The 20,010-nt window shown below is 51.1% G+C and overlaps 1 protein-coding gene across 1 annotated transcript; it reads right to left on the reverse strand.

Annotated features, from left to right (window-relative positions):
• Positions 1-1,105: 1,105 nt before the first annotated feature.
• On the reverse strand, positions 1,106-19,007 carry PTPN22 (protein tyrosine phosphatase non-receptor type 22; the record flags this gene model as incomplete). The annotated part of the gene is made up of 21 exons (XM_082494643.1): positions 1,106-1,381; positions 2,049-2,126; positions 2,864-2,894; positions 3,527-3,630; positions 3,925-4,005; positions 4,417-4,444; positions 4,975-5,105; positions 5,247-5,330; positions 6,290-7,050; positions 7,866-7,942; positions 9,330-9,422; positions 9,966-10,043; positions 10,896-10,962; positions 11,477-11,619; positions 12,069-12,128; positions 12,223-12,294; positions 12,617-12,655; positions 13,047-13,142; positions 14,077-14,153; positions 14,987-15,095; positions 18,921-19,007. The coding sequence occupies 21 exons, from the start codon at positions 19,005-19,007 to the stop codon at positions 1,317-1,319; spliced, it is 2,361 nt and encodes a 786-aa protein (XP_082350769.1). The 3' UTR covers positions 1,106-1,316.
• Positions 19,008-20,010: the final 1,003 nt, after the last annotated feature.

Here is a 20,010-nt window from a genome sequence, read left to right on the forward strand (position 1 = left end):
CACGTCTGTCCGAGCAGCCGCGCCGTGGGACGCCCGGTGGCGCCGGCCGCAGGTCGCCGTTGTGGTGGCGCTGCGGTGACATGGCGGCCCGGGCCCCCGCCGAGGCGTCGAGGCGCTGCCCCGGGCCGGGCCGGCAGCCGGACCCCCCCGCTGGCGGCGGTTTGGGTACGACACGGAAACAGTTGGAGCGGGAGTATGGATTCGGTACGGCCTCGGGTTGGTCTCTGCTGCTGAGGGAAGGGGTGAGGTCGGTGCAGGAGGAGGCAGGCGCCTTCGGGGCTGCATTAGCCGCCGCTCCAGCAGAAGCAGCTCGAAACCAGGCCGAGTTCTCTGTGCCGGTACCGGCCAGAAGATTCCTCCCTCGACCGAATTCCCAAAATCCCTCTTTGTTTTTCTCTCTCTACAGGAAAATAGTCATATAAAGCCGCTTTCAACATCTTTGTCCCTCCCCACTGAGGATATAAATAGCAGTGGAATCTGGCGAGGAATCTGCCTAGAAATCTCATCTTCTGAGATACCCATCTGAAATTCTGTGCTAGGGAGTCACAAATCCTTGAAGCCAGCATTGCGTTAAAAATCCAATGATATTTTGCTTGCTGTGGTCGTGTTTTGTTTTGTTTTTTTTTCAGCTAGCGAGGGCAGTTGGGTCAGCGAATTCTGTAGTCTGTTACACTAATTTAGTTTCTATATGATCAGTCAGCATCTTAGTCTTATTGACAAAAGATCTAGACAAATTATCTGGTTTGCACAGATGAAAAAAAAACTTAAAATTATTTCTAAAACCTGAGATGCTAGGTCTCTTTTAGTCCAAATAATGTAAACATTTAAGGAAGTGCGAGTCTTTGATTACAGCAGACCTACGCATGTGAGTGAGGCCACGCAGACGCTGTGTCTGCACAATCCAGAGTCGTGTTCTCTTTGGTCCACTCCGTTGGCCTTCCACATCACTCAGTAGTCTTTCCTAGATCCCATCACCAGTTTCCACTGCTTTGTTTCAGAAAGCTCAAATCCATCCTTTTGAAGTGAATACATTCCAAAACACAACAAAAGCGTATCCCTCCTGAGAATAAAATATCTATTCCTGGTTTTAGTTTCCATCCTGTTGTAAATCAACTGAAAGAGCTTAGCTGATGGTACTTCCATATTCTTTACTTTAAAACTTTAGTTGATGACGAACGTGCAAGTAGTGCCTGAGCTGCAAATATCACGCAACAGCTTTTGATGTACTTATTTTGATGGAAACCTTATTGGGATGGGCACTCGAGGCAAATCAGAAGGACTTCACAAATCTGTAACACCAAATCTGTAAAATGTATCTAAATATTCCATGCCGGTGGTGGATTTCTTGGTCCTTTAGGTTTTGAAAATCGATTTGCAAAGCCTAGAAAGAAATTAACTTTTTTAATGCAACAAATTCTGTATGTTATAGATCTCATATTTCAATTTCATAATTCCTTAAGATAATATGGTATTTGAAAATTCTTGTCATTTCAGTTCTTTCCCAGACTTTAAGATACAGTAGACTTAAAGCAACATCCTCTAGTTGTAAGTCAGCTGGTGCAAAAACAGTCTATGAATGTGTCTATCTGACAAATACTGTCATTATAGCATGAATATCAAGATAACTAGATTTTATGCCTAATCTAATAAATGACTACTTTCTAGTAGAAGAATTTAATGGAAAACATGGTATTTCTCCTTTGCCATATTACACGACATAAGGCAGTAGCCTCACGGCCGTGCTGCGGCTTTGTCTTCATCTTCCGCTGTCTCTTTTGCCACATAAAGGCTTTCAGACACAGGAAAGCCAAATACACGCTTCAGACTCTTCACACACTGAGAAACATTTGTCAGAGTAAGTTTCGGGGTTTGTGTTTTCCATTCTTGCCTGTTCTTTAAATAGTTTGTGAATAAAGTTGTAAATGTGTAAAAAATAGTAAGCATTATTTGTAACGTTTGTAATTTGTTTGCCTTCAGCCTGGTACCTGCATTCAGACTTTCCAAAAAACAGGTATTTCCCACACCAAAACATAAAGAAAAAAACATACCAAAGTTAAGGAAAGACCTCGAATGGTTTGACGGGGCAGATTCTGATGGTTTGGTCAGTGAAGATGGACTACTCATGCCTAGAAATAAAAAATCAGACTGAAGCAGTTAGTCACTAATTCCCTGAAGAGCGGGACTCGGACACACCTGTGGGAAAACACGTACTGCCATGTGCGCGACAGCAGTAGGCACAGGTGCTGTTTCAGCACAAGACAAAGTTAACTACTGTCCACACCAGCAGAGCTTCAATGCCACAGTTCTAAGGACATTACCTGCCCGTAGCAGGGAGCGAGTGTACTACTGCAGCGCAATCCACTGGGAAAATGTTTTCTCAGAAGTGCTTTAAACAGTTTTTAGCAGTCCTGTTACCAAGATAAGCCTTTTCATGTTAGATCAAAGGCAACTTAATGAGAAACTGCTTATTTATGTTCCACATAGACTGGGCAGAATCCAGGATGGGGCTGACATTCCCCACAGCACCCCTGTCCCCCATTTTTAGGTATTTGTCCCATGACACTGGTTTGAGCGACCTGAAGAATTTGGTAATTGGGGTCTGCTGGAGCTGTCCCCAGGGTACCCAAAGGGCATTACAAGGGCACCACAGCATCCTTACTATACTCCTAAAACAACTGTTGCTGTCGAGGTGGGACGGCGCTCAGCTAGCCAGCGCAGCTCTGCCTGTCCTGCTCCAAAGTGGGCAGACGTGCAGGGCCTCTCACATTGACAACTTCAGGTTCTTGGAAATTCAGTCCCACATATTTCTTTATGTACTTGCTTAAAGCCATCAGGAAGATGCGCGTTAGCCTGAAAGACTTACTCTTTCTCACATTTTTCAATATTTTCAGGCTCTGTAGGAAAAAACAAAAAGGCAGCTTGTTGGAAAAAAAATGTAGCAAGCAGTAGATCAGCTACTATGACAAAGGGAATTCACTGATAAATACGCGTGTATCGCATCTCCTAAGTATCGTGCCTAGACTGATAGGCGGACTTCTGCCGTTCACAGTCTCTGCCTTTCCTCTAGCAAACCCGCAGGCCTACAGTGTGTATTATTGTGTTTTCCTCAAATGCTTTTCTGCTCAACCATAACATCCCAAAGTACAATTGCTCATGAGGATAATTAACTGGGGCCCCAACAAGAGGCGACCGGTGAGGAGCAGAGTCTGTCCTACACAGGAATTCAGACTCCACTCGAGCAACTTTTTCCAAGAGGAATCGGCACTCGAGGTGGACGGAGTGGCGAGGCACAACCGTTCACACGGGTATGGCTGTCTTACTCTGCTCTAGTGCAGACAGTGGTTTGGTTTCCAGTTCTACCACAGAATATTTTCATTAGTTGTTTCCTTGCCCTAGGTATGAGTGGTCTCAAAGCAGGCAATTTTCACAGAGTTTGCAGTAAGAAAGTAGCAATAGCTATAACTAGAACAATCTCTTCTCACTCCCTCCCTTTTCAATAGCTTTTGTTTTGTCTTCTTTCTTTTACCTTGCTTCTCCTGAAGCATTTCGTAGGCTCTTTTGACCATGTTTCAGAAGCATCGTTCTCCAAGCCTGGAAGACTCGCAGAATTTCTTGCAGCAGGCTGCAGACCTGGGAACACACATCAGAACATGTTCAGTGGTCATTCAAGAATCCTTTTGCTTTTTTCTAAGTGCTTTGTTGTTGTTTTTCATTTCCTCTAATGCAGCAGTTCTAGAAATTTCCAGCAGGTCCCCTAGTTGCGTTTACTTTCTTTGTATTGCTGAACTCTCCTGCAGTTAAGTCCTGAAGCACTGTCATTGGTGATGCTTTGAACAAGTGGGTCACGATCTCCTCGGCTATCTACAGGTTTAGGTGTAAGCATAAAATCTCAGTTACATGCCGAGAAAATAACTTATCACTTACTTGCTGCATCAGCAAGAACAAATGACTGTGGGGTTCTTTCAGGAAGCGGAGGAGGAGAGTTAGAGCGATCCCGGGCTGTCTCTAAGGAAGCAAAATTAAAAGAGTTGGTTACCTAGCTTTAAATATCTCTCTCTCTCTCAGTTCACTGAGAGGTCTGCAGTACTTTAACCGGCATGTGTCAATCGTCTCAAAGGAAGCACACAACATGCAGCAAAAGATGTGACAACCCTTAGCGTGAGGGGGCTGCAAGGAACATCATCATGTACAGGGAGAGGCAGGAGCTGGGGAGGAAATACAGAACTACCAGTTCATTTGGTTGCAGAACTGTCCAGTTCTGTTTAGAACTATTTAGTCGCAGAACTATTTAGCAACACAAAATTTCCATTGGACTGAGCACAGAGCCTGAAGACATTTACTAAATACGGTAAAGCAGCTTCAGTAAAAAGCAGACCTTATTTCCAAAGACAGTTTATCACAGCATTAAACTGATACCTGGTTTTGGGCTCCGAAGCTTCATGCTCTGGAAACAAAACACAAGGAAGGTATTTGAAATTCCCACAGCCAAATGTCATTCCCTTGCGCACAAGCAAGCCGGAGAAGACGAGGAAATGATGTTATGTGCAAACACCCTCACACACACACCTCCATGCTCACGTAATGCAAGATGGACTTACACCTTATTTTTTCACTTTACAAAGCTATAAGTCAACTATGGGATGATCAAGAGATGCCTAAATTTGGGTCAGCTCCTGCCTGTCCACAGGGCAGTGTGAACCTCAGCAGATCACAAAGTTCCTATCTTCATTATACTTCTCTAAAAGGGAGAATATTTTTACTACCTTTTATGGGATTTAGGACCCCAAAAAATAATGTTTGAAGTAAAGTGGATGGTGATGAGGACAGGCCTGACTGAGCTCCCAGTCTTGAACCCTGAAATAATTTATGGAAAGTACACAGTGCCAAAACTAGGGTCTTTCTCACAGAAGGAAACACGGTATGGAAATTGGCATAGTGATAGTGCCGGGAAGAGATAAAAAGCCACTTATGTACCTTACATGGTCTCAGTCTCACTGGGTCATTAAACACCTCCGAGTGAGACTCACCACTCCACTCCAAAGAGGTTCCGATATTTGTATTTCTGGCTGGAAGCCGAAAATCAGAAGTGGCCAGAGGAAATTGTCCTAGAAACAATTGAACAGAGGAGAGGTCATTTCTCAACGCAGGCAGCCAGAGCAGAGGCGCCGCTGGATGCTACGGCACCACACAAACACGGGAAGAGCCCTCAGAGCTCTGCTCGGCCCTGCTTTGTTAAACCCACTTACCAGATTCATCGGCCACAATAAAGGACTCGGGGGTTCGCTCGGGCAGGGGCGGAGGATCATCATCGTCTGGCAGTGGCAGGGTGGCTAATTGGGAAGACATGGGCAGATTAGCTGCGTGGCACGACACAGGAGAGCCGCAGACCTCTGCGGAGACTCCGAGAGCTGACTGCCCTTGCCCAACCACGCACCAGAGATGATGGTAAAACACCTCTGGACCAAAGTTAAAAATCCAAATAGCCCTCAGCACCGATTCACCCGCCGCCAGCTGCGTGGCCCCACGGGCAGACTCCAGCAGTGTCGGCAGCGGAGTTCCCGTTGCACAGGGGAAAATGAGGAGCGCGCCCCAGCACGGCGCCAGGCTCGCCGCTGGCGGTGCCACCACTGCTTGGCTGGTGCTGCAGCGCCCGTAACCTTCCCGGAGTCTCCGGCGTCCAGACAAGGAGCACCGTTTCGTGACACTTAAAGCTGAGCAGGACAAAGCTGAGCAAATGTCAAAGCTGTGGACAATGGGAAATGTCCGACTGGGCCAGGACTGACCAGAGCTGCCTTCATATGGCGGGTGATGGTTCTAAGGCTACAGATGTGGCAAAACACTGGTGTTGAAGTCCTGGCTCTCTCAGTCTCAGTAGGATGCCACGACACACGACACTGCAGAAAGGAGTGGTTTTTGACCCGGAAACTGGCTCCTCACAGAAAACCAATTCTGGGAGCTTTCTGAGTGCTTCTTGGAGCACCCCATTTTAGGAATTGGTCAGCACCAATCCCTGCTTTCCTGAGAGCCCTGCCGGGGTCCAGAGCGGCTGTGTGATGCGAAACCCAAAAACATGCTGTTCTAAAAGTGTTGTTTATTTTCATGGGAAAAATTTAAGGCAGGATGAAACGAGGGTGAGGATAAAACCAGTTGCTCCCTTGGCTCCTGTGGGAACGCAGTCCCGAGGAGCAGCTACAGCACTGGCCGCCAAAGGACAGCACTCGCCACTCCCTCCCACGCACCGCAGTCCCGAGCGACCGAGCCCAGCTCGTCACGGCGCTGCACCACTTACTCGGGGCAGATTTCCTCTTGTCGCGCAGTGCGGAAGCGTGGTGGGACACCGTCCCGGGTGGGGGGGAGCTGGCCACGGCAGGCTGCGGTGGGGCGCTCCCAGCGCGGGAAGGGAGAAGCACGTCCTGCCCCTCCATGGAGCACTCAGCAAACAGTGGGGACACGGGGTCATCTGGGGAGAGCGAAGAGAAGTAGGGGTCTTCTGATGAGCAGAAGTAAGGGCAAGGACACTGCCCACATTTCCTGCGGCTCGGGGGGCCATCCATGGCTCGGCTCAAGTGGTTCAGCTCAACGGGGGAAAATCCGTCCTGCTGCTTCACCTGAAAGCTTGAGTAGCATGCGTTCGGCAACTGGGAACTCAACACAGGCTTTGCGTCCCCTCCATCCCATTCCCAGCCTTCTCCCCGCTGTGCCAGCGCAAAAGGGGTCGATGCAGTCCGTGTCAGGGGTGCTCTGCCGCCGGGCCCCCTCCTGCCCGCTCCCTTCGGTTCCAGGCTGAGAAGCAGCTGCTCAGGGGAGATGCTGTTGAACTCCAGACTGCGGTGTTTGTGAAGACCGTCCCCAGCACCCCGCTGCTCAGCGGCCGCTGCCTTCCTGCAGTTGATGAAGTTCAACGTGCCAAAGGAGATGGCCTGTCTGATGGGCGGGATGCCGCGTCCAGAGCTGTCGCGTACTCCCGCGGCTGACCACGATGTCAGGGAGGCTTTGCTTTCTGCCGCCGGAGGAAGACCTCGGTGCGCATCCTTTTCCTCTTGCTCTGAGCTGCAATGAAGCACCGCGATGTGAAGTCAAAGCCATCGAGCGCTCAGAAATCTGTGTGCCTCCTAACACGGCCCCACAACACAGCTCCTAAGAGCAGATCCGGGAATGCAGAGCGCGGTTCAGCCTCAAGCAAGGAGCACAGGGAAGGACTGCGCACCATGGTGCGCCATTCGCACACCATTAAATGGGGAACAGAGGAGGCGCCTTTACGTGGGTAAACTACACCGTCAGGACAGACTATGCCAAAAAGCAAAATTATTTACAGAAAGCAGACACTGCAAACCAAAACACGCCCACAGAAATATCCCACCACCCTCTGAAGCTGCCCGTGTCGGGAAGCCAGACTCAGGCGTGCTCTTCCCACAGCACGACGCACTGGAGTGGGACGTGCGGGTGAGAGATGGGGCCGGTCGGGGGTACCCTGCAGGGTGTGCGGCTCCAGGCAGGGGCCGAGATGAACCCGCGCTGGGCTGTCTCCAGCTGCATCAGCCTTCTTTTATGCTGCCCTGTGACGTGTTTTCGGTCCGAACATGGAACATCGTGTAAGCACAACATGAAACGGACCCGAGGGCCAAAGAGGGGACAGATAATGGCATGTGGGGAAGAGGCTGAGACTCAGTCTCGTCAGTGAGAAGAGAATTAGGAACAAATGTGAGAGTCAGTGGGACTCAAGGGAGGCAGCAGATCCTCCCGACAAATGAAATGCAACATTAAACAGAAGTGTGTCACAAAGCACACATTAAAAAATGCATCTTCCTGAAATGGTATGGATAACCAAGAATACTAACCCAGGGGACACCATGCCATGGCCTTACCAGGTGAGTAGTCTCAGAGAATAAATATCTTCCACTGGAGTCAGGAGTGGCTTGGCTACAGGATGCCTCGTTTGTACCTAGTGAAAGAAAAGGTTAGAAAACAAGAGTGAGGAGAAAGAATGCAAAGAACACAAACATGCTATTTCAGGAGCTGGAATTCATGCAACTACTCTTAATTATTAATGCAGTTTGGAAACGACAAACACCAACTTGAAAACACCAAGTTGGAGCTGAAAACTGAGGACAGAACCTCCTGAACAGCAATTCCCGTCAGCACCTGTGTGAAACGAGAGTCCAGCGAGCCGTGCAACCATCCAGCTGCTCCAAACAGCTGCAGAACGGCTCTGTCCTCAGGACACCACAGGTCTGTCCTCAGGACGCCAGGCGGGCATTCAGCCTGGTTTCAGCTGCGACACTTCAGGACGTGACCATCCCCCAAGCCCTGCAGAGTGCTCTTGGAGGGCAGTGAGGTTTAGGCGGGCGAGAGGTTTGGCCAGGAGCTACAAAACCACATCCGGACTTGAACCGTTTTCTGCATTCTCTGTCAACTGAGTCTCGCCTCTCCTTTGCTTACAGACTGTCCCCGACACATAGAAACAGGCTCTTTCCAGCTCTTTTCTCACTCAGCTCTGTCTTGGAACATCCTGCAAATCCTACGGCAAAACTGAGGTACAATTCCCATCGCAGGATCCTGTTCCCAATTCTTTAGACAAAAGCTCCTGGCAAAATCAGCTAATTATAACCTTTCAGCCTTTGCCTAAGAATGGCGATGCATTCACTTCAGCCAGACTGCACACAGCTATGCAGGAAAGGCAAGGTTCATGCCAGCAGTCGCGGGCGAACAGCAAGAGCAAAGAAAAGCTTAACTGTGGATGTCTTGGATGTTCCTGTTTATATGCAGCTTCATACCAAGACCACGCTGTTTTTCCTCAGGGGTGTATCAGATTTGAAAGATTTGACATGTTTTTTTCACAAGCTATTTTAGCCTCCTCTCTCCCACAGGCAGGCTGCAGTGCTGATTACCTCTCTGGGGTACCACCCTGTTGCACTTTCGGCCATCCCGCCTGCTGTGCCCCCCTTCCCCACCTACACCGACAGTCACGCTGTTGCTCACAAGCTCTCCACGAAGACAAGTTTCACTGGCACGTCCACGTGGAAATCAGCTGCTACTGTAGAAAGCTGGTGCTTTTCTAGTCACTCATTACATTAAACAATTATAAAAGTATATAGAAAATTGTTTTGAGACTGAAAAAAATTTAGCTCTCGCTTGGGGCCAAATCCTGTGATAGGCATCGCACGCTCAGGGAAACAGCTGAATTCTCATGGGTTAACGCAAAAAGAGACTCAGTTTGGGCATCGAGGGTAGCAGAAAGCATAGGGATTCACTCCATCTCCAGGAACCTGGGGTGGAGCTGACATGCCCGAGGCTGCAGGAGGCACTGTGTTTGTCCTGGGGACTTTTACCTGTGAAGCCGCAGAATCTTCCTGGGCATCGAGTGCTTTAATCTGCCTTCTGAAGAGCTCAATCACCGCATCATAAACCAGCTCATACTGCTCCTGCGTTCCAGACAAACAAAGCAGACATGAGCGCCAGCACCTGCAGGACTTGCAAATGGTCACCTGTTACCCAAACCAAGCATCAGCCCCTGAGAGAAGCCACCACTTTCCGGTCCACTGGCAGGGTAAATTCTCAGAAGAGGTAGAAGCCACAACTTTCAAAGGGTTCGGACTGAAGCATTTGGGTTTTTTTCGGGTGCACAAATAACACTGTTCTGCATTGAGCTTCCTCTTTGGTCTATCTCAGCCAAGAAGAGTTCCCACTTTGTTTCCTGGACAGTCCCTTTTTTCACAGCGTAAGCGTTCAATAAATCAGACTGTAAGCACTAAGCTGCTCCAGCTGTCTGCAAGGAAACGGTCAGCTACCAAATTCATTTTTGCAAAATCATTCCTCTGTTCAGAAAAGGGACCTTACAGAACATCCACACGCCCCAGTTCCCAGCAGCACAACCGCTCTGCGTCTCCCTACTGCAAACCCTCCCGGGGAAGAGCTGAGGTCCCAGTACGGACAGTATACCAGTTGGCAAAATTTCCCAAACGTACCTTGGTCTGCACTATGGAAGGTCTTTGCGTGCGCATTTCCTGGATCAGACTGAAAATACTGAAGTTCACTGGAACAATCTTGCAAGAAAGAAAAGACAAAAAAATATAGAGAGGTCTAATTCCAATCAGCTTCCAAGTCATGATGCAGTTTAGAGCGGTGTCCGAAATTCAGGCCTGCTATTGGAAGAACTTTTAACAAAGGACCTGCTTAAAGTGCTATTTTTTGTTATGAACCAGCTTGCCTCCTCCCTCCTGTATTGTACTCCACAGAAAATACTCTTTTCATAACAGCACTGGTGGCAGCCGTGAATAGCACGAAGGACAAGACACCGATTTCCCAGATCCGCGGGTTGAGGGTTGCTGCGGTACAGAAAGCAGCCGCTCCTCCGCGTCCCAGCAACCTGCCGCAAGGCCAGGCATTACTTCACAGGCATTTTTATTGACGAGTCAGAGTAAAGCAAGGCGTTCATTTGGAAACGCTGGATGTCTGACGCTTAAGTGCAGAAAGACAGATAGACAGTAAAGTCGTATTGAAGACTGCAGGGCAGCACGGAGCCGGGCTTTGTGATGTGCGGGTCCTGCTGGGGGGAGCAATGGGAGGGAGAATCTGCCCCATCGGTACAAACATCGGGGGCTGTTCACATTGGGATGGGGAGGGGAGCAATGGCAACGGACGGTGCACGGGTGACGCAGAGCCTAAAGAGAGAGAAGTGGCACAAACTGGGAACGGGGTGTCAGCGGTTTGGCCAGCGCCGCTCTCCAGTCAGGCTGCAGGGACTCCCATTCACCGCTGTCATCCGAAATACATCTGTGCGCAGTCAGAGGGGGTGAAGGAGAGGAAGGGCAGACAGAAGGCAAAGGAGAGACAGAGATATGCGGCAGTGCTGCACGCGGGCGCCATTCGAAGGCACAGAGCGGGCTGACACTCACTCCGTCCTTCAGCAGCTTCTGGGTGTAGTCGATCACACAGATGACTCCTGTTCTCCCGCAGCCAGCACTGCAACGACAGTCACAGCAGGGTCACTAGCAGAGGTCAGGGGACGGGAATGCTGTATTTTCTGACAAGGATATTTGAAAGACATCCACAGCCTCCCGTGACCCTCCCGCCCCGCACGGCAGAGGATGCAGACCTGCACCACAGCCCCGCTGCGGCTTCACCCGCCCCATGTGGAGCTCCACCTGACCACAGTGCTGCTGCAGGCTGGGAGGCACATCCCGTGCTCCTGCCAACACCTCTCAGTCCTCTGCGGTGACCAGCCCACACGTGGACGTGCCCAGTGTTGGTGGCCTCTTAATGACACGTGCTATTGCTGGCCCGCTGCCACCCTCTCCTTCCCTGACATCTGGCCGTGCCAGCTGTCCTCAGAGGACACCTTTGCCTGAGGACTTCCTATGAGAGGAGCATGGCTGCAGGCTTGCGCTGGCTCTGCCCCGCTGCGGCCGCTCGGGAAGCGAGAGCGCAGGAGGCCGAGGTCCAGCAGCCCTTCCTCGCAGGTGACCAGCTCACCCACCTGCAGTGGATGCAGATGGGGACGCTGTCATCTGGCTGGTAGCGGCGAATCTCAGCGACGAGCTCCAGGATGGGGTCAATGGACGAGGGGATATCGTGGTCCGGCCAGTTTTTATAGTGGAACTGGTGGACGGTACGGCTCTCCTGCAAGAGAAGAGCGTTGCAGGGTCCAGGCCAGCCTGCCCCACCAAGGGGAAGCTGCCGCAGCAGCGCCCGATGGGGACGTCGGCACAGCAAGGGGAAGCTGGCGCACTGCGGACATCGCCGGTTCCCGTCTGCGTCGGTAGCCAAAGGCTAGAGGCGCAGGTTGCAGACGGTCTTGCTACAAAAGGAGCATTGCCCTTCTGGGGCATTTCTGATGTTACCTGCTGGCCTCACTCAGGGTCTGATTTGCCACAACTGACAAAGAGCTCCAGAAACCGAGGTCTAAGTTAAATAATTTTTTACTTTCTTCATTCCTTCAGCTACTCTCAAATCTAAAATAGCAGGCTGAGCACCATAACATTTTCTGCACAAAGTGTGCACGTCTGACTATATTATTTATACAATAAAGCTAGCTAAATGCATTTCCTGCCTTGGTCTTTCCTACTTACCTCATTCAGGGTCACCTTTAAAGTCCTAATCACATACTCATTTTTCTTCTCTTCGGCCTCCTGCAGAACAAGAAGTTAGAGTCACATTTTCTGTGGATGACATGAGTTTCCAGCGCACGTGGTGCGACACGGTGCCTGCGGCAGCTGTACTCACGCAGTCAATGGAAAAAGGACCACACTGCAGGGGAGAGCCGCCCACCTCTGCCCAGTACCGCTCACACTTCTTCTGTTGCGAGAAGCAGGACACATCTGGTTATTCACCACCAGCCCACCCGCACTGTCTCCGGTCTCACTTGCCGGACAGACTCGGCTCTTGCTGCCACCCAGCTCCAGCCTCCCCTTCCCTGCAGCCAGCGTTGCTGGTTCCCCCTTCCAAAGAGTCCAGCTACACTGCGGGGAACGGTTTAAGGACCTGTAGCTGGAGACTCAGGAGACAGCCCGTATCAAACAGAAACTCACTGTCACTAATGAGATTTAATAGAAGTCTGCCTCTCTCCACCCTGCCCTGGCATTGCCACGGCAGAGGCCACCTCTGACATGTTACTCACCTTTCCCATTTCAAACTCCATACAAGCCATGACCACAACCTGCAGAAAGAAGGTTCATTAGAAAAGTCTGAACACGGGTTTCTCATCCAGGCAGCAAAATCACTTGCGGGTACTTATCAGCAAGGAGGAAGGTCTGTGGGCTGCCTTCCCCAGAGTACTGGGCTGCCAGGCAAATCAAACCAGGGACATCATCCACAGCCCGGGCACGAGGACCTTTCCCACTCAGAATGCAGAGGCAGCCGTGAGCTGAATCCTGTCTCAGCATGAGTGTGGAGAAGGTTCACAGGAAGGATGTGGGGCACACACAACATCTGGAGTAAAACCCCAACACTCCCACTGTCTGCTTAGTCAAAAAGGACTTCTGGCTGGCTGTACAGAAAACTTTTTTCCTTTTTTTAAAAAGAAAAAGGTATATAAATCTGCACCTTACCAGCACTTCATACTCCCATATCATCCTCCAAAAGTCAATGACAGTAGTGGGGAGAGGACCTTGGGTTGCAATGTATGCTCTTGGCCCATAGACGCCCTAAAACAGCATTCAAATCAGATATGGAGACATCTTTGCATAGTCCATTAGCAGAAATAAAGTCATCCCTCTTTCTCAATCTTACTTCTATTCAATGAGCCCATTAAAGATTTAGAAGGGCTTTTATATAGTTAAATTTTAGGCCCCTGTATTAAATGAAGCGACCAGAAACCAATAAGGGCAGACGCGAGCCGGGGAGCTGGGCTTGAAGTGAGATCTGCTCCCAGAGACCACCAGTGCATTTGGGAGGCCAGAGGTGATGTTGCAACAGCTGATCCAGCTCTGCAGTGTGCAGCTTGGCACATCTGCGGCTGTTGGCCAAAGAACGAACCGTGATCCCCTTGTGAAGGTCTGTTCTGCAGACAGATTACACAGAGCCCTCGGTCATCATGGTGGAGAATGAAGGAAACCTTCCAACCTATCTATCAGAGAAGGGTTGTGAGCACGGGGGAGTTCCAAAACACGTGGAGCTTCCGGGGGAGAACCGTCCTGCGCTGACCTGCCCTGTCGCTCGCCGCTGCGGTGGGTCTCAGCTGTGCTGCAGTGCAGGGCTTCCTGCCTGTGCACTGGTTTCAGGTAAGGCGATTCTGGCCACAGGCAATTTTGCATCACTGTCACCCACCAAAGGCGGTGACAGCGACGAGGAAGTGGGGCTGTGAGCCACAAACTGTTCCACCACTCACCCCGAGATGAGCACATGCCTGTTGCCCTCCAGCCGGGTGCCCGTGTGCTGCACAGGCTTTTGTGAGGGGCTCACTGATTGTACACGTTTTCTTTACATCGATTTGCCTCGAGCACAGCCCAGAAACTACTGCATAGTCCTTTCGCTCACCACAGCCATGGGACCTGCTCTTCATGGCACAACTCAACCAGGCAGCACTAACAGCTGCTACAAACACCTTTGCACGGGAGAAGACCATGGAAGACGCAATACCTTGATGAAGCTGGCGTTGATGTAATGAGAATCTGCATCTGATGTGATCAGGGACAACTCCACTCTGCTGTGGTCAACTGCAGACACAAAAGCAGAAGCAGCAGCAGTTACTGTTTGTCTTTCATGGTGGTTGAGCCCCTCGGACTGCAGCACAAGGTGCTTTGGAGGAGCACGTACATCTGAGAGCTCATCCCAGAACAGATGAGCGGCTGCACAAGCCTCCTCCTGCACCTACTGACAGCCCTGTGCGGAGCTGCCATTGCCTGCGCGCAGGCAGAGACTGGCAAACCCTCCTTCGAGGGGGTGGTGAGGGCTTAGGCAAGAGCTGCAGATGCTGCCACTGCCCCAGCGCAACGCCGGTCTCCTCCTCTGTCCATGGAGCAAGCCAAGCCTAGAATCACCTGCACTCCGTCTTACAGGCTCAGATGAGGTCTGTGGGTTTAGACTGATTATTTTTCAAGCTGGAATGGATGAAAGGGACGGGCTGCTCTGATCCTAGGACAGACTCTTCTTTGCAGACTACTGCACCAAGCCAGGACAAGCCACAACGGTTTTTAACGGTAGTCTGCCCTATACATCATGGAGACATCTTTGTCCAAAGCCATTCTCGACAAGGCCTTGCATGTGGTTGCAATGCTACCCAGAAAGCTTGCGAGGACAACCATTAGAGGATCTGTTCAGTAGGAAGCACAAATTCTGCTGTCTGCAGAAAATACACACCAAAGTCTTCCAGAGCATACACTGCAACTGTCTAAGATGAAGCCTTAAATCTGACCAGCAGAATTCAGGCCCAACTGACAGTGATATGCCCACACGGGAGCAACTGCACAGGCAGATACTGGAGGAAGAGAACAGACTCAAGCTAGCACAAAAAAGGGCTGAGTAGGAACATTTGCCATTTCCAACCTACAGGGTAAGATGTCCTTGTATCTGTTCTTCTTGATGTTCTCTGGTTGCTCAGACGCTGCTGTAGGGTAGATTTTATCCGATCTGTACTTTGTTGACTGCCTTTTCAGCTTCTGTGATAAAAGAATGGAACAAATTACAGCAGACACGCTACATACAACACAGTACTAGAGTACTCGTGAAGGTCTCTAGGGGTCAGGTTCACTACCGCAAAGCAAGGTCTGCACCATTAATTCTTTCCTGAGTGGCTTTTCTCAAGGTAGTCAGAGCAAGAACAGAGGCAGAAGCCACCTGAGAGCCCCAGCACAGGCTTCTGAAGAATGGAAAGTGTGTGCTGAGGCAGTGCCCACATGGGGCGCGGGCACGTGGGCTTCTGAAGTGGAATGGTGAGTTTATACAGCAGATAAAGCATTGCCCTCACAAATAAGTGAGACACAGGGGAACCATTCTCAGTATAAATGGCAGCCAGACAAGAGGAGTGAAAATGTTAAACCACCTTTAACAAATGATATCAGAAAATACAGATGAACCAATTGATTTTTCTCACTTCGGTAGAGATGCTCCCATCTACAGCTGCAAACAGCAGCGCTCAAGCAACTAAAGGACCACACGCAGTTGGAGCAAAGTAACTACATGCACTGATGAAAGAGAAAGGAGAAGGAGTCCTAGGATAGACCCTCAGGGTATGGGTCTCTCGACTCTTTCATTTCCGGGATAAAGCTGCAACACTCCCGGAGAATCCAAGCATCTTTTTCCTGCCAAAGCATAGCATTTTATTTCCCTGTCATCAGCTTCTAAATAACAGTTGATGTTTGTTACCATCAACTTTGAAAGCACCATTCTTGCTGTATTTTTTTCTTTCATAAGTTTTTGCCTACTTAACTACCAAGGGGTGCTTTTGATTTAAAACAAAAGTCCATTTCTCTAACCAGTGTCTGTATGGTTTGATGCTCTGGAGGGCAAGTCTCCCTTTCCCACCACCCTTCTCCCAGACATCACTGCTGCAGTCCAGGGAATCGGGCTGACACAGGAGGACACACAGGATCATGGGCCTTTACAAAAGGGTGTGCAGGGGTGAGAATCAAAGGGAAGGGACCGCGGGCACAGCTGAGCTGCAAGGCAGGAGGGTTTCTCGTGCCTCATGTGCACCTCACAGTGACCCACCTGCATCTCTGGAAGTGGGAACGGTGTCTCAGCTGCTCACAGTGTGGGGAAAAACGGCCCGCTGGTCTCAGGGTCGCCAAAGCAAAACAGCGCGGTGGCCAAGGGGTTGGCATGGAGGAGATGGCCGTCCCTCCTGCCGGTACCGGCAAAGCCCTCCCCAGCGTGCCCGAGGGCTCGGGGGATGAAGCTCTGGCACGACAGCACATGAGCAGGAATCACAGGAGTTCTGAGGGTTTTGGGGCCCCGTTTTTTGGGTGCTCACTATAAATTGCTTCAAGGGTCAGGTCACCGCTGACCATCCCACGGGAGCTCATTTACGCTCTCCCAAAAGCTCCCGTCGGGTTTTGAGAGCCCCGTCCCCTGTCCTTCCCCGCTGCAGACCCAGCGTATCGGCAGCTGCGAGAGCTGCGAAACCCCTGGACTCCAGCCTGCCCCAGCACCCGCCGGGACGCAACATCCTTCAGGGCCTGCGGGCATCAAGCGACAGAATGGTGTTTGCCAAACAGCCACAGCAGCAGCTGAAGGGTTTTGCAGCTCGTACATATTTGATCGAGCCAAGCAGCCCCTCAGCAATACCACAGATAAACAGTGCACGCAGCAACGTGGATCTCATCTCTGCAGTAGTTCTGTGCACAGATATTCAGATTCAGATCCAAGTCAGCGTTGCTGTTTTTTAACACTAAACTGCAATTTTTAAACCTTAAATTCTGCTGCTCTCCAGACGCAATACCACAGGAGTCGCATCTCACCGACCTGGATGGAATGAGTGAGGGAGAAGGTACAGCACAATCCGCGATTAATCAAGAACATGGGGGCAGGCAGAGCGCGATGGGGCTGTGGGAGCAGGACGGGCTTTGTAGACTGCACATCCCTGTCACCCCCTGAGCTCTTCTGGCGCTGGTTGTGTCCTCCCCCTGCCCGTACCAGGGTGACCCCATCTTCCAGGGTAAGCGTTCGTGGAAGGGGCATCACTCAGTACCAGAGCCAGACTTCTCATAGCTGAGGCTCTGAATCACCTTACTTTTCTGTCCCTGTGTAAACTGACATAAAACTGCTTGGGAAATGGCTGCATATGAGAAAGCAAGCGAGAGCAGTAAGGATCAAACTCTGGCTGTGAGACTGCACAAAAAGGAAAAGGGGGCTCAAGCAAAAAAGCACCATCGTTTACAGTAACACCACCACAATTTGCATGTACAAATGCTCGTTCACACAAAGAGAGGAGAGGCATTAAGGTGGAGAAATAGCATTGAACACTTCTACCAAGTTTGGAAATGCACACCATCGCAACTGCCCGTTAAGGCTTCTGCACTTGCCACAGTGGCCGATGACCCGGGCCACCCTGGGAGGACCTCTTCCTGGTGCAGGAGGAAACACGGCCCTGACCACTTCTACCTGCCGTTTTGGTCAGAAAATTAACTGTGCATTTGGCTGCCAGAACTCGTGCAGGCACCGGGGCTCGGCAGCCCTGCTGCCTCGCGTGGCACCGCGCAGCTCCAGCGCGGCAGCGAGAGGGGAAATTCAGCAGCCTGTGGGAGCACTTTGTTCCGTGGAACAACAGACCGTCACTGCAGGCTCAGATTAATCACTTCCCTCCAACCCAGACGCCTGGAAACCAAGCACTAAGCTTTTCCCAACTGTTTGAAGTGCCCGTCCTCACTGGTACGACAACGCAGGGCTGGATCTCGTGGGGACTCCTAAGTAACCCCTACACCTTCCCCGGAGACCACTGCCTGATGGGACCCCTACCCAGAGGGGCAGCTCAGAGCCAGTGGTTATTCTGGTGTTTGAGACTTCTCAGACCATGTACCAGTTTTCCCCTCCCTATGCCCGCTGAAGCTGGGCAATGCCTTTGCTTCTCAGAGCAGCCCAGACAGCGTTCCTCTAGCTGATCGATCAGCAGCCACCACCAGCCGCCAGTGCGATGATGGATTGCCACCCGAGACTCACCCCCACCGCCCAAACCAACAAAAAGACGCCAGAGAGCTCACAGATCGGGGCACTGCGCGGAACTCAACCAGACAGACACTGCAGAACGCAGGGCAAGGTGAGAGCCATCAGCGTTTTTTGCTGGTTTTGCCTTTAGGGAACAAGAGATTGATTGCCCACCGGGGCCAGAAGCACCGCTGGACATACAGCACATGCACTCCTTGCAAAAGGACGCACGAGCCCTTCCACATCGCAGCACCGGAGGAACGGCCCGTGCAGCTCTCAGGTCGCCGTCCCCTCACGCCCGGCCAAGGTGCCCAGAGCCGGTGGGGAGGAACAGTCTGGGGTGCACAGAGCGTGTACCTGCGCACCCGCTCCCCACTCTGCGGGCAGTGCGAGGCAGGGTGGGGGTTTCCATTGAAACGAGAAAAGGAAAAGCTGCCTCAAGTAGCAACCAGAGACCCCCCGACAGGAACCCCTGCGTCACTGACAGAACAGATTGCAATGGAGAGGGGGACAGTGGCTCCACATTCCTCACTGTTCCCCCGGCTCTGTCCCCAGGCGAAGCAAAACTGCGTCTTGACAAGTGCATTCGCAATGCAGAAAACAGGAAGCGCTTGGGTAATTGTTTAAAAAGCAGACAGTTTTACTTTGAAAGCAAACAATTAAATTACTCTTCTGCCTTTACATTTCCTTCACCCCAGTTAACTCCTGTATCTATTTCTGCTGTAAAGTTAATAGAAAATCTTATTGTCACATGCAGATCACATCCCCGTTTGAGGAGAAGTGACTGAGCGGTTCCCTTTAAAATCAACCGAGACACAGAGCCATGCCTCAAGCGAACTTACCAAAAACTCGTCTACAAACTCTTCTCGGTTGAGTTTCTTGCCTCGGGCCGTTTCCAGGTTTTGCAGCAGAATCTCCCTTTGGTCCATGTTGCCGGAGACGGAGCGTGACTGCCCTGCCAAACCTGGGAACGGACATGTCAAGTGTGTGCCGCAGCGGAAAGCACCAGCCCGGAGAGCGCTCACGGCAGGCTGTGGTTTACTGACTTCATCACAACCCTTAAAGGAAATTAGTACGTAACAGATATCGTGGTCAAATAACAAAACAAAATACACAACCTGGGCCCCTAGCGCCTCCTTTTAAATCCACACGCACTTCGCACGGGCAGCGCTGGCCGGGCAGGAGCTCGTGGCAGCAGCTGAGCTGCCCCGGTCCCTCGGACACCGCGTCCCTCCAGCGGGTGCAGCAGCTCCCCGTGCACTGCGCCAGGAGGGCCGTCAGGTGCTGGAGACCAGGGCCAAGCACCCCAACGTCTGACTTCTTCGAGCAGCGTGTGCGGCCGTCGCCAGCAGCGGCACTGCTGGGGATGAGAGGCGAGAGCGGAGGGCAGCAGCCGAGCGCCCGTGACTGGGGCTGCACTTCGCTGCCGGGGGAGGCTTCAGACTCGGAATGTGCTGCATCCCTAAAACAGTGTGCAAAATCCACAGTTCCCCTTCACACTTATAACTTAGCCTGTTTTCCACATTACCTGCAAAATATTCTGAAGGAATAGTTCAGGCAGATGCTGAGCACCTGAACCCGCCTGGCACAGGTTACTCCCTCGAACTGCACAACCGCTCCTGAACAGAGAAGACCCATCAGCGTGCTTCAGGTCAGCTCTTCCAGCCACAAACCCCCACGTCTGGTAGCTTCTGCCAGGAGAGAGGGTCGAATCTGACTCCAGTAAGCTACAGAAATGCAATGATGTCGGCCTAATTCACCTCACCCACTCTCAGTGACACTTAAAGGCACTCTAAAAATCCCATCGGGCACAGTGGAGGTCATTCCGAAGCGGGAAGGAGATGCAGAGGGCAAAGTTCTCTAAGGCCACCCATTTTCTCTGCTCACAGAAACGGGGAAAACTAAACTAAACAAAACTAAACTAAAACAAAC

The sequence above is a fragment of the Vanellus vanellus genome (genome assembly GCF_965231255.1).
Source record: "Vanellus vanellus genome assembly, chromosome: 23".
NCBI lineage: Eukaryota > Metazoa > Chordata > Aves > Charadriiformes > Charadriidae > Vanellus > Vanellus vanellus.